The sequence below is a fragment of the Diospyros lotus genome, chromosome 12 (genome assembly GCF_014633365.1).
Source record: "Diospyros lotus cultivar Yz01 chromosome 12, ASM1463336v1, whole genome shotgun sequence".
Lineage (NCBI taxonomy): Eukaryota > Viridiplantae > Streptophyta > Magnoliopsida > Ericales > Ebenaceae > Diospyros > Diospyros lotus.
In genome coordinates, this window is record NC_068349.1 from 4,726,625 (window position 1) to 4,739,551 (window position 12,927).

At 38.0% G+C, this 12,927-nt stretch overlaps 2 protein-coding genes across 2 annotated transcripts in view; both read right to left on the bottom strand.

The window, feature by feature from the left end:
- Positions 1–205: 205 nt before the first annotated feature.
- Positions 206–8,516, bottom strand: LOC127787424 (protein PALE CRESS, chloroplastic). Its single transcript, XM_052315468.1, is given in 9 exon segments — positions 206–571; positions 1,063–1,242; positions 1,978–2,028; positions 4,514–4,600; positions 5,373–5,539; positions 5,542–5,566; positions 6,742–6,809; positions 6,907–7,039; positions 8,159–8,516. Coding segments are annotated over 8 exon segments (939 nt in total). The 5' UTR covers positions 7,034–7,039; positions 8,159–8,516; the 3' UTR covers positions 206–337.
- A 1,109-nt stretch (positions 8,517–9,625) lies between these two features.
- Positions 9,626–12,927, bottom strand: part of LOC127787366 (mediator of RNA polymerase II transcription subunit 33A-like) — a 32,290-nt gene continuing 28,988 nt past the window's right edge. The window contains exons 11-12 of the mRNA XM_052315373.1: positions 11,168–11,377; positions 9,626–11,021 (exon numbers count right to left, since the gene is read on the bottom strand). Of these exons, the coding sequence (XP_052171333.1) occupies positions 9,901–11,021; positions 11,168–11,377 (1,331 nt within the window). The 3' untranslated portion in view covers positions 9,626–9,900. The remainder of the gene's footprint in view (positions 11,022–11,167; positions 11,378–12,927) is intronic.

Here is a 12,927-nt window from a genome sequence, read left to right on the forward strand (position 1 = left end):
ATGAAAGACAAGCAACTGCCTGCACAATGAAACAACTTTTTGGGGTGCTGTTTCATGGCCATCGGATTGGAATTCTCATGGCGTTTTTGTTCCAACTTCCATTTGAAAATGTTTGGATGGCCTAGGATATGAGTAGACTTCCCTTAGGTTAGGTGTTGGACTATTAAATGTAATTATGACCACATAAAATTAGATTGTGAACACATTACAACATAAAATTAGGATGTGTAATTATGATACTTCCATGCATTTTCAATCGTCAACACATTACAACATAAAATTAGGTTGTTCTCTACATAAGAATATCCCAGAAATGGGGTTCAAAAGAAGAGTACAACTACCATTTCAAGTTAACAGCTAGATCCAAGAGAACCTCTACTAGGCGAATAGTTCGCTGCCTTTCCTGTTGCTTCAGCATACCAGCAACAGATTCAGGATCAAGAGCTCGTGCATCTTGTTCCTCGCTTTCTTCAAAACGAACTTCTCGCAGCAATGCGTCAACCTCCCTGACAAAATCTACCCTCAAAAGAACATTATCATCCTCCAGCGGTGGTCTAAGTGGGCCTTCATGCTGATGGGGAAGAAAAATTAGCCATCCATTTCGTGTGAGCGAAATTAAAACGTTATGGCATCTTAAAGATGGCTTGTTATACAAAGAGTTCCGCAAGATTTAACCAACATCCCCCCCCCCCCCCCTCCCCCCCCCCCCCTAAAAAAAAAAAAAAAAGAAAAGAAAAGAAACGAATACTTTCCTTTTCTCCATGGGCAGCCCACTCTGAACTAAAGAACCCAGAAAATTTTCTTCCTAAACTAGCAAATATCAGGCAATTCAGTAGAGATATCAAAGCCCAAAACCATCTGCGTGATAGATAACTTGATAAACCTGGCGACAGACCCTTTCCTAAGAGAAAAGAAGGGACAGATCTACCATGGAAATTTGCATGCCACTATGTCAGACCTCGAATTTGGGCACCAAGTGATCTAACAATTATTCATGGTTGACCATCAATATTATTCAATTAAAATTTGCCAAAACAATATAATTGGCGATTTGTGGTATACCTTATCAATGTCAAATCCTTCAGGGACAAGAATACTGAATGGATCCTCCCGCGGAAAGGTGTCAATCATTCGTTTTTTGCATTCCTTCAGCCACCCTTCACCGTCAGATCCATCGGGCAAATTCAAAAGATCGTTGAGAAGTCTCAGAGCAGGAGTAGCTTCCCGTTTCAAAATCTCAGTCTACATTGTTATATAAAATTAGGATTTACAATAAAATAAGACATAAAGAAGCTAGAGACCTAAATTAGGAAGAGAGGCTAATCATGTCATACGAGAAGATCTAGGCTGGGATTTGTTATGGACAGTAATCTTTTGGAATTTGAGAGACAAGAAGGTCAAATTTGAGGTCAAAAAAGGTAATTCAGAAAAAGAAATATTTTCACAAGGATCTCAAACCTCTCAGGAAAGTAATGGACCTCATTCTATTTTTTGAACTGAAATTTTCCGGAAAGGAAAATAAACATTAACCATGCTGCAAAATGGATTTTTATATATATCTACACACGATCTTTGCTTCTTCTACATCAAGCAAAAACTAAATAAACTGAGTTTCATTTTCTTTATTTCTATTCTTATCATTTTCCTTTTCTTTTCTTCACATTTCTAATTCCAAATGTAAAACCTTAAGAGACAGATTATGGATCTCAGGCACACGTAAGGACGATAAATTGATGTGCTAATTTGAAACAGGTCATTTTTTGAGCTTAACTAACATTGTCCTCCAACAACCACCCCCCCCCCCCCCCCCAAAAAAAAAAAAAAAAAAAAAGAAATAAAACTCTGTATTACCATGACCAAAGGTACATGAATAAATAAGTGCCAAAATGCAGGGCCAAGTCAGTGGATGGGCCAAGTCAGCGGGTAGACCATTCTAGAAACAATTGCCTCAGCATCATAACGGGGAGAAGTGTATACCTCAACCCGCCTGTATAAGAGATCGAGACTTCTAACAGCATCCTTCTCATCCTGAAAAAGTAAAATAAATATATAGCTGAGCAAGAGAGAGAGAGCTAGCTAGCATCCATCACTATTACTGTTTCATCTACTTATTATTGTAGCAACAGCATAGATAAATGAGAAGTAATGAAGCAAAATAGTTTGTGTGTCATTTCACTTCTTCATTTTGGATTATGATCCCAGGAGTTTGAATTCATCCAAATCAAGCAGAGGAAAACCATCAGAATATGCAAATTATAAGCCATCCATACAAAAAGGACATGCTATTACATGAAACCAGAAAGGTAGGGTTCACACCTCTGTTGGGCAGGTACGAGAATAAGTTAATCAGGTACGGGAAATAAGAAATGAAAACCCATCCAGGCTTGGGAATATTAGCCTTTCACACCTCACCCACCCTGATCTATATAAATTGTATAATGTTTTGTCATAATACTTTCCACAACTTTATATATAAACACAATGCGCTTCCCCTTGCTCTCTCACTTTTTCTCCGTCAACACATAATATTGACAATGGGACTCGTCAACAAAGAAAGAAAAACATTTTACCCTTGTGGGTCCACGGAACAAAAGCACCAGCACCAACATACAATTGAATTCTGTTGTTGCACTGGTTTTGTCGTAGCTAATGCAGTTTCCAGGCATAGATTCAGGGGTGCTGGGACAGTAGTGCCAGGGGAAAAGTGAAGTGTTTGGACTAATCTGAACATGTGGTGACTTCACATGCCAAAATGAGTTTTGTTTAGTTGCATTTGTGAGATAGAGGATTAGTTAGTTGATTATTACCATCAACAACACTAGATTCCTCCAAACATTTACTGCATTGAGGCAGCGTACCATCACGTCCCACATTGAATGGGTATGGAGTGTCACATAGGTCAATCACACCTAAGTAGTAATTATTCTCAAAATTTTGAGCCCTTGACAAATTGGTATTAAAGCAAGACCCAGGTGTGTCGTTCCCCTTGTTGGGTCGTCCCGCCCATGTGGCTGGGACCCACAGAATAAAAGAAAAAAAAGAAAAGGAAAAGACAAAAATTGAGTTGGCTTCCTCAGGAGGCCAGGCGCGGGCAGCTTCCTGAAGAAGCTGCCCCTTCCTCTTCCAATATATAAATGGGGCCATGACCCATTTTCTTGGAAGAACGAGAATCAAGAGAGGAGAGACGGCTGAGAGTGAAGAGAGCAGAAATTGAACACAGAAATCAGTAAGAAGGCAATGCAGCAGGAAGAAGAAGGGGTTTTTCACGCGGTGTAAGTGTGGATCGCTGTGCTCCATATTCGCTGGCTGGTTTGGTAACACCACCTTGCGAGATCTATGCATTTTTCTTGGCTATTTTGGTGTAGAAATTCACCATAGGTGAAGAACTTCTGCTGTTGATACTTTTGTGGTGATCTCTAGCTTGAGCTAGAAGGATCCCATTATTTTATATAGTGGAAGAATATTTGCTAGCTTGGCCCATGGTTTTTCCCTTCACATTGAAGGGTTTTCCATGTAAAATTCAGTGTCTCATGTGCATGTGATTTACTCTTGATTGGTTATATCTATTGACAGTGTTGATTGGCTATTTAATTTGCACAAAGAATCAGGGAAAGTGCTATTTTGTTGCATGTGGCTTAACAGCCTAGTCCTACTTTCCCATCACCTCTACTATTATTGTGGGCCTTATTGAAGATATGAAAGTTGAAATAGACTTGGGCCAAACTGAGCCCCTCTAGTCCAAGGAGAAGTGAGAGTTGGCGTGACAAAGGCATTAGATGATTGGGTGAAAGAGAATATCAATCCCATATTGATTGGGTATGGAGTGCCACATGAGCATATAAGATATTGAGTCAGACACACCTAATAACAATTGCATTTGTGATGTGAGGCCATGATAATATGTTCTAATCTTGAAAGACATGCACATTTAATACATATGCTAATTGGGTTGAATCAGTGAAGACTAACCCCTAAGAGTATGCTTCACGTAAGACTCAAGGATATAACTAGCATCATGGCCCAACTGCAATATGGTTGATAAATCATTCAAATAAAACTAGCTACAATAGAGTATGCCATGCCATTAATAATCATAATGTTCACAATACAGTCATCCATTGTGCCACAAGCTTTCATCATCATCACCATCGTGGCAAAAACAAGGCTCAGAAGTACTTAGCTCTTGATGGAAAATTCACACAATGATGAAACGAAATACTTTTAATACACAAACATCACCAAAAATACAGATCAAGGCAGAAGAATACATCTAAGGCTTCTTAGGGAAATCAAATTCTTTTAACAAATTTACAATTCCTACACTCGCCAATGGAACTTAATTAATATCTTGCAATGGTTGCCCAGACCATGACATCTGAATGTTTACAAAACGTGGCGCAAAGTAGCAATCCCTATTGGTCACTATAACTTGGTAAATTTGTATTGCACATAAATCACCACAGAGAAAAACTAAATAAGCCAAATATATTAAGCAGGTAAAATAGTAACATACATCACGTCGAGCAAGATCAAGGCGAGTCCATATGACCATCAGAACAAGTGCAGTAAGCTCACCCCTATCAGCAGCTTCTTCAATTTTCTGTAGACAAGTGAAAGAACCATCATGAACATTGAAGTTTGACCAGGCATTATGGATCCCATTGTGTAGAGGGCACGAGGCAAGAATGACATGAATGGACAACATAACTGGATATTCCATATGTTCAGGATAAAGATGGATGACATTAAGCTACTCAAAACCAACAGTGGCTTGTGATTGAGCTCTTATATACAAAAGAATTAGCATTTACCAAATATGTATATATGTATTGTACAGAAGAATTAGGAATGACTTTTCTTGTGAACAAAAAAGAGCTTCAGAAATCATAAAAAAAGGTATCTACAGCACATCAAGAAGATTTCTTTGAATAATTGTTTTTTTCCCCCTTCAGAGAAAGACTGATTCAGTTAATATGTGAGTATTTATCATGGTATGAGGTGACACAGCATTACTCATCTCATTCAACTTTTTTTGAGCCAAACACTTGCTGAACCATTAATACCAACTCAATATACCTTGCACAGGTGTCTATATCAATGTGGGTGCCAGAACTTGCAAACAAACAACTGTGTAACCTTACTGAAATGCAAAGTTTTTAACATTTAACAAGAAAGACAGAGAAAACCAACTAAAATAAATTTGATGGGGGGAAAAATAATTAACTGGTTAATAGCCAATAGGATATAAATGCCACCATAAAAGATTAGTGCCCGCAGAAACTGAGAGAGTAAGACACCTCAAATGCTATGGTGGTTGGAAGATGAGATGAGGTCACTCAGAGGGGTTAACTGATATTCTACCCAACAATTACCTCTTCCACTTCTTCAGCAGATCTAATAAAGCTTGAAACCAGCTGCCTTGCTTTTTGAACTTCCTCTTGAGGATAGTCTTTCAACCTCATGACTATTTCACGATATTCATCAACCTTTCTCTCCTCCTCTTCATCTTCCTCTTGACGCTTTCGATGCAATTCCTTGTCTTTTCCCGCTGTTGGGCTTGCCATTCCTAACCTAAAATGATTAGTGCCAGCTTTCAAAATATACATTACAAAAATCTTACTCCGGAATTCTCGTGCCAAAATTAACCCTAAGTTTCAGCAAATAATAATGAATGTCTTCTATTAGAGAGAATTATCTCACTTTTCATGAACCAAGGTTCACTTTGTCCTTGGCTCCTTGCAATGATGATGAAGTAGGAAGTACAGGATAATGAACGTGAAAAACAAATAGGAGAAAGTGAACACCAGATATAATGAGATACAAGTGACAAGATGATGGAGCAATTATGATATATAAGAGACGGAAACCTGTATGTCCCTTCCAAGTTAAAAAAAATGGGTTGTTAGCAATATCCTAATAGCCATTAACAAGATTGAGTGATGTTGAACACCAAACTCAAATTTTATATGTGAAATAACTATTTCATCCTATGGTTTATCTTCCATGTCACTTCATATAAATCCAAATTCCAGTGTTAAGAGTCTCAAAAAATTTACTAATAATCTGAAAGAAAACTTCAATAACAATAGAATTTTATCCTCGTGTGCAAAAAAGACATCAAACTTGGTAGGTTAGTTTCTATGAAATTTTGAATTCATTTCTAGGTCACAACTTGCATTCAGATGCTATACTTGATAAAGTAGTGGGCCAACAAGCCTCTTCTTGACAGTTTCTAATGGTTCCTGGTCTGAACACATTTTTGACATTCATCACCTTGCAAGAAACTTATCAAAGACCAAAAAGGGAAAAACAAGGCATCATCTAGGGTAAAAGAATTTAAAACAGAAGGTACCTGGTAGCTTGAAATTAAAGTAAAATTTAAAGAAAGGAACTAAACTAAGAAAATAAAATTTGGAAAGACAATGAAATCCCAGTATAAGAAAGTACTGAAAATTCCCATGGCTCAAACAATTCAACCATTTCTGATAACATCCCATGGGCCATGGTCTAGGAGGCCGAGCAAGAAAAGATCCCATCAATATGGATATCATATGAGAGAGAACCTATAGAGTGGTAACCATCTCAACAATCAAAGAATTCAAGGAACTTTTTAGCCAAAAGCCCGGTGAAGCAAGTAATCCCAATAATAGACAACAAGAACCACAATCACAAAGAATACAAAAAACAAAAAACTCAAAGCAAAAAGACCTTGTAAGCAAATTATATATGTAAATTACGTACATCGTCGTAGTACTCTTTTGGGAGCCCATACAAGTCTCGCTCTTCTATCTTCTTGGTCCTACGCAGAACTGGTAAGTGATAGAAAAATGGAGATGTCTTAAATCTTTTCGAGCAGCAAAATTAGATACCATTGTCAAATGGAACTATAGATGAGTGAGTACAAACCTGAAGTTCGTGGAGACCTAGCCCTGCGAGGAGGGAAGCTTAGATTTATTGAATTTCTTGACAGGATTTGGGAAGCAAGCAGTGGAGTTGGTGGCAGAGGAGTTACCTGAAGTGGCCTCGCCTCCATCTTTTTCTGGAACCACAGTTGCAATGAACTAGTGAAGCTTTTTATTTTTATTTTTTCTTCATAGCAAGAATTTTTATTTCTTAACAAATTAATATACCTTAATTTTTATTATCATAATTATTAATTTTTTTTTTTTTTATTATACTTTAGTCTTTCTTTTAATCTTTCATCAAATTTTGTTAATGTAATATACATTCATATCAACTCAAAAATCACTTAATAATCAAATAATATGGGTTTCTTGCTGAAGTAATGTGGTCCTCAACTTATTATAACCCGGAAGCACATAGCCACCAAATGGATGAACAACAACAAATGAATAAGAACTCAAACAATATGGGTTCCTTGCAATATTAAAAGGCAAACCCCTGGTATAGAACATTCTAGCAATCTCAACATCTAATTGTGCTCTAGTTTGCATGTCAAAAGCTCTAGCAATAGGTGAATCATTGGCTTTTCTCTTCTTTAAATATTCTAAAACACTTGGTGGTTCATGTAAAGACAAAGAAGGTCCTAAAGAAGCACTACTAGTTGATAAAAGCACTTGCTTAGGTTGTAAATTTGAAATTCTGGTTACAACTTCTCCTTCAGCTTTTCTTTTTATTTTTTTATTTCAGACATAGTTTCAGGATTCACTATTTTACATAAAACCAATCCCTTTCCAATGATCTTTAATAGGTGAGCCCTAACTATTGCGTATGTCCCAAATTTTTAAAAACCACAAAAGTTGCATGTCCACTTCCAACTACCCCCTCATTTTCCCATTTTCTCCATTCTAGTCACATATTTCCCCAAGGGACTATTTTCCTCATCCCTAATTATACTGCTGCTAGATCCTAAACTTGAAGTTGAATGAGTCATGACAGTATATGACCTATGTAAGGGGAAAAAAAAAAACAGGGGGCAGACTCAAAATTAGGGTGGCACGAATCAACAACCCTAGCAAGAAAAGGTTCCCATCACTCTGAAAGATTATACCGACACAATCAAATTATCACAATAAAAGCAAAATCATTAGCTTGCGGACAGGAATCAGACACTTTCAAGTCAAAACGAAGCAATACGAGAATCACCAGAAATAAGACCAAGAAACAGACAAAAGAAGAAAAACAAAAGAAATCGTACCCCTTTAAGCTGAATCGACGATTCGTGTTGCACGGAAAAGGCGGCACCGAGCAATCGAAGTTGTGAATCGATTCGTGTTGCACGGAAACAGCGGCACCGGGCACGGAACCGTCGATTCGAGTTTGTGAATGGTCGGCGGCTCAGCCCAGTTTGTGTTTGTAAATCGACGGCGGCACCGAGCACACCGAACAACCGGGCGGAAAGGGTGACGATGATAAGCGGACCGTCAGAGAGATAGAGACTAAGGTGGCAGTCAATTAGAGACGGAATTTTTTCCGTCTCTAATCTAGCCCGATTATTTTTTTCCAATAATATGAAATGGCCCCAAACGTTTTCAAAATTATAAATAGGACTTGGATAGAGTTTATTGTGTTTCTCGAAGTTTTAGTACATGAAATGTTTCAAAAAAGTCTTGATCCTATGCAAAACTAGTAAGTAATAAAAAATAGAGATAATCTTAAATCTTTTTGAGCAACAAAATTATACACCTTTACCACATGAAATTATAAATGAGTAAAAATAAATCTGAAGTTCGCAAAAATTTAATCTTAAGAGAAAAGAAATTTAGATTTATTAAATTTTTTGATAAGGTTTGAAAAGCATGCAGTTGAGGTAGTGGCAAAAAAGTTACCTAAAATAGTATCGCCTCTATACTTAAAAAGTTATCTAAAAAGTTTGAATCAATAATTATTTTTTTTTTTTATTTCTTAACAAGCTAATATACTTCAATTTTTATTATCATAATTATTAAATTTTTAATTTTTATTATAGTTTAGTCTTTCTTTTACTTTTTTATCAAATTTTGTTAATGTGACATACACTTATATCTATGTTTATTAGCCACGTAATTCTAATTTATTTTGTGGGTGAAATAGCAAGTTGAGACCCTTCTAATGAAAAGAATTTATAAATTTATAGCACAATTCCCATGTCTATGTTTCAGTTTGTCTTGAAAGACAGTATGTTTTGATTAATTAAAAATCATAGTCTTGCAAAACATATGAACATACATAATAAATTATTACAAAAGTATAATCAAATAGCCAACCAACCTGATCTAATGAATGATAAAAATAACTAGTTATTATAATAACAGTTTATATTTTGCAGTGTTTGCAACCAAATCAGCCAACCAAAATGTATCAACATCGAAGTTAAAGGGAAAGGAAGGTACCTTGATTAAGAGTAATGCTATTTGTAAGGGGGGTTGCCTCGCCGTTGCATCCTCTCTCCACGGCGATCGGCAAGACGGCGGCCACGAGAAAAAGACAGTCAGAGACAGTTGCTGAAAGGGAAGGGAAGGGAGAGGAGAGAGGAGAGGAAGGGGCAAAATGGTCATTCAACTCACCTATAAACCCCACCTGTACAAATAGCATTACTCCTTAGATTAATTTCCCCTTTGTGGAGCAAGCAATAGTTAAATTGGATATATAATAAACAAATAGTTCCTCCTAGCTAAAGATTGCATTGCGAGCAAAGCATATTTCCATTTCACTAGCGTTTCATAATACACAGGGATGGAACAAGGCTCCAAAACCTACCAACCTTGCATTAGGTTTCTCCAATTGGCTGGCATTAGAAGTTTACTACTCTACTGTAAGCAACTGATAACGACATACCTACTAAGTCTACTGAAGCAACAAGATTGATTTTTGTACGGTAATTTTTATAAAGACACCATCAATGTCTCTGAAACTCAAAAAAGTTATCTAACTCAATGGTATGCCCAATATTATTCCAGTTCAGAACTCGCCATCCATGATCATTTCAGCGGCAGCACCCATTGCGCCGACGCCACTGATGCCAAGCAGAGCCAGGGCCAGTTCATCCTCATTCCACTGTCTCAATCCATTGCTCACTCTCTTCAGCACCCCCACATCCATCTCCTGCATCCACAATGGTGTACATCCTATCATCAAGCTCACAAACCCTGATACATAAGCCCGCCATGTTGCGTGATCACAACCGAGTGATATTTTCCCATCAAGCGCGCTTGCCAAAAATTCTAAATGGGACCCAAGAATATTACGCCGCCGGATAGAGGCCGGTGAGGAATAGTCCACTCCCCAAGCAAATGTCCCAGAAATCACTGCAAAGTATGCAAGAGCATAGCCCCTCAGCATAGCAACCGCACCTTCAGATTCCCCTGCATCCAGCTCTGACTTGTGATCTGATAAAAACCAAGAAGGTAAGGTTTCTTTAATTAGAGACTGAACCAAACTTATTCCACCAGTTATCCATACTAACGAAGCCCCCAGGCTAGCTGCAGCCTTGACACGTGTCATTGCAGCAGCAAGAGAAAGCTGGCCATATCTCATCCCATGCTTCGTCTTCTTCAACTGGTCCATCTTCTCAGTCTGTACCCCACAACTTGCAATATCTTTAACAGAATGCATTAGAAGCACCACAATTACCTCTGTCATGAACATGACGTTTCTGACAGACCTATGCACTCTTAAGTAGAGTATTCCAGGGGCAACTGGAGAAATCCTACCAGAAAGGTGGGACCTGAACCCATGGCCAAGAAGAGCACCCACACCACCATTGCTTGAGATGGGCGAGGAACTTAACCCGAGTGTGGATCTGAAGCATATTCTTAGGAGTTGATCTACAGCATCACTATTGTGATGGAAGACAGAACGAGATGCATTAAAAATAAGAAAGTCACTCCAACGCTTCACTTTCTGAGCCCATAAGGAGGCTATGATGGGCAAGCACGGCCACGGGCAACCGGCTGCCAGGGTAATCAAAGCTGGACCGATCAGATAGAGCAAACTTTCAGCAGCCCTGTCAAATTTATAGGTTATAGTGAAGCTCACTAGTGCAGCCAATGGCAAAGGTAGTGTCGCTGGAGAGCTCCCCCCTGCAAATAAAGCGAGCCTTAACTAAAAGTGATTTTTTCTATAAGTAACATACTCTTCCCCATTAACAACTGGTTCATTGTTTTTCAATTCACAAATATCCATAATGGATCAGAAGTAAACAATAGAAACAATGTTAAGAACAAACCTGCAGCAGCAAGGCTTGGGACATCAACACCAGTCACAGCCAAAATTTTCTTTATCTGTTGCTCAACAGTGGCTAAATTTGCAGCAGGGCTTGGCCAATCAGTACCATTCATAGGAACAGCCTTCCAAATTCCCCGAGTTACTTCAGCTGAAAAGTAACTTATAATAGTAGCCAAAGATGCAGGAAGAAAATCAGCTAGATCTTTGAGACCTGAGACAAAAGAGGCAAGGGAGTTTTAGCAACAACACCACACCCTCGACACAAACAAGGTTGAAGAGGTTAGAACAGTCTATAAGAACTTTAAAAGGAGGCTGAACACAATTAAAGCAACCATGCTTTCATTGTCTTTAAATTCTTTCAGTGAGCAGAATATGTAGTCTTACATCAGGGAGGCAAAAAGAATTTTGAAGTAATTGGTAACAGCAGTGTGGTACTAACCATATCTCACTGTTCAAAGAAGTATAAAATTTTTAGTTAAAGAAATTTACAAGACAGGTTATTGGCACATAAATATTAACATGCTCACTAAGCCATAGAAGTATCACATAAGCTTAGGAAGTGACAAATCATATAAGAAAACAGATTAGCCAAATAATGGAATTTAAAATTTGACGCTGAAATATCTATTCTAAACTAATGATAAAATATAGGGTAAATTCACCTAACACCCCTAAAGTTTGGCAAAAGGCAGAAAATACCCTTGACTTTTTGAAAATGAGATGGAACCCCCCCCCCCCCCCCAGGGGGAACCATTTAAAGATCATGTAATTGACCAATTTGCCCTGGATTTTTTACTCTCTCTCTCTCACACACACACACAAAATATATAAAAACTAAAGTTAAAGAAAATATACAAAGACATAATATACATATACATATAAATTAAAATTTAAAAATTACAGAAAATATATATCTTGAAAAACTAAAAATATAAATAACTACAAACTAAAAATCTATAAAGTATGACTGCAACTTTGGTTGGGCTTCATGGTTGACCGGAAATTGGCTTTTGACTTCCAAACGGCAATGCTACCAAATTGAACACCCTGTAGTAGATAAACATGGTGGTGTTATTGAATTTGTAGTGGCCAAAGTTGGTGTACCCCAACTCTGGAATCCATTCTCGATTGAAGAAAAAATTAGAAGTTTGGAAATCATTGGATGTGGTGAAGCAGACTCAAACTTGGGTGTTCTGAATTTCATCAGTCATTGAGAACACTATGACAGCAGTCTGAAAGATGATGAAAACCATGATATCAGCAACAATTTCTTGTACTTTTGGAGCCAAAGCTCCTCATCAGTCAGTGCTCTCCTGGCCTCTGCATTGCTCATAGCATTGGCAGCCAGCGCCAAGGATAGCCTGCTTTCTGCTCATCCGCCATTGGTTCACATTTCTTCACAAAACAAGCTAATCAATCGTAGCTCTGTGTTATACAGATTTCCAATGATAGAATCTAAAGTTACTGAGTGGTAGTGAGAATTAAGTGGAGGAGTTTGAGCAGCTATATATGCAGGTATGAGGAAGTACGATTCTGAAAGAAGCTTGTAAGAGAACATTCATGGGCATCTGTCGACCATTCCTGAAGAAATATAATCAGAGACAACAAAGAAAGGGAGGGAGGGAGGGAGGGAGGGGGGGGGGGGGGGGGATGGAAACACATTGCTGTCACCATTTCCAGAGCAATGGAGAAAGGGTTTTGGCTGAGAGAGAAGGACGAGAGAAAGATAGATAGGGGGTGGGCTAATATTTGAGGGTATTT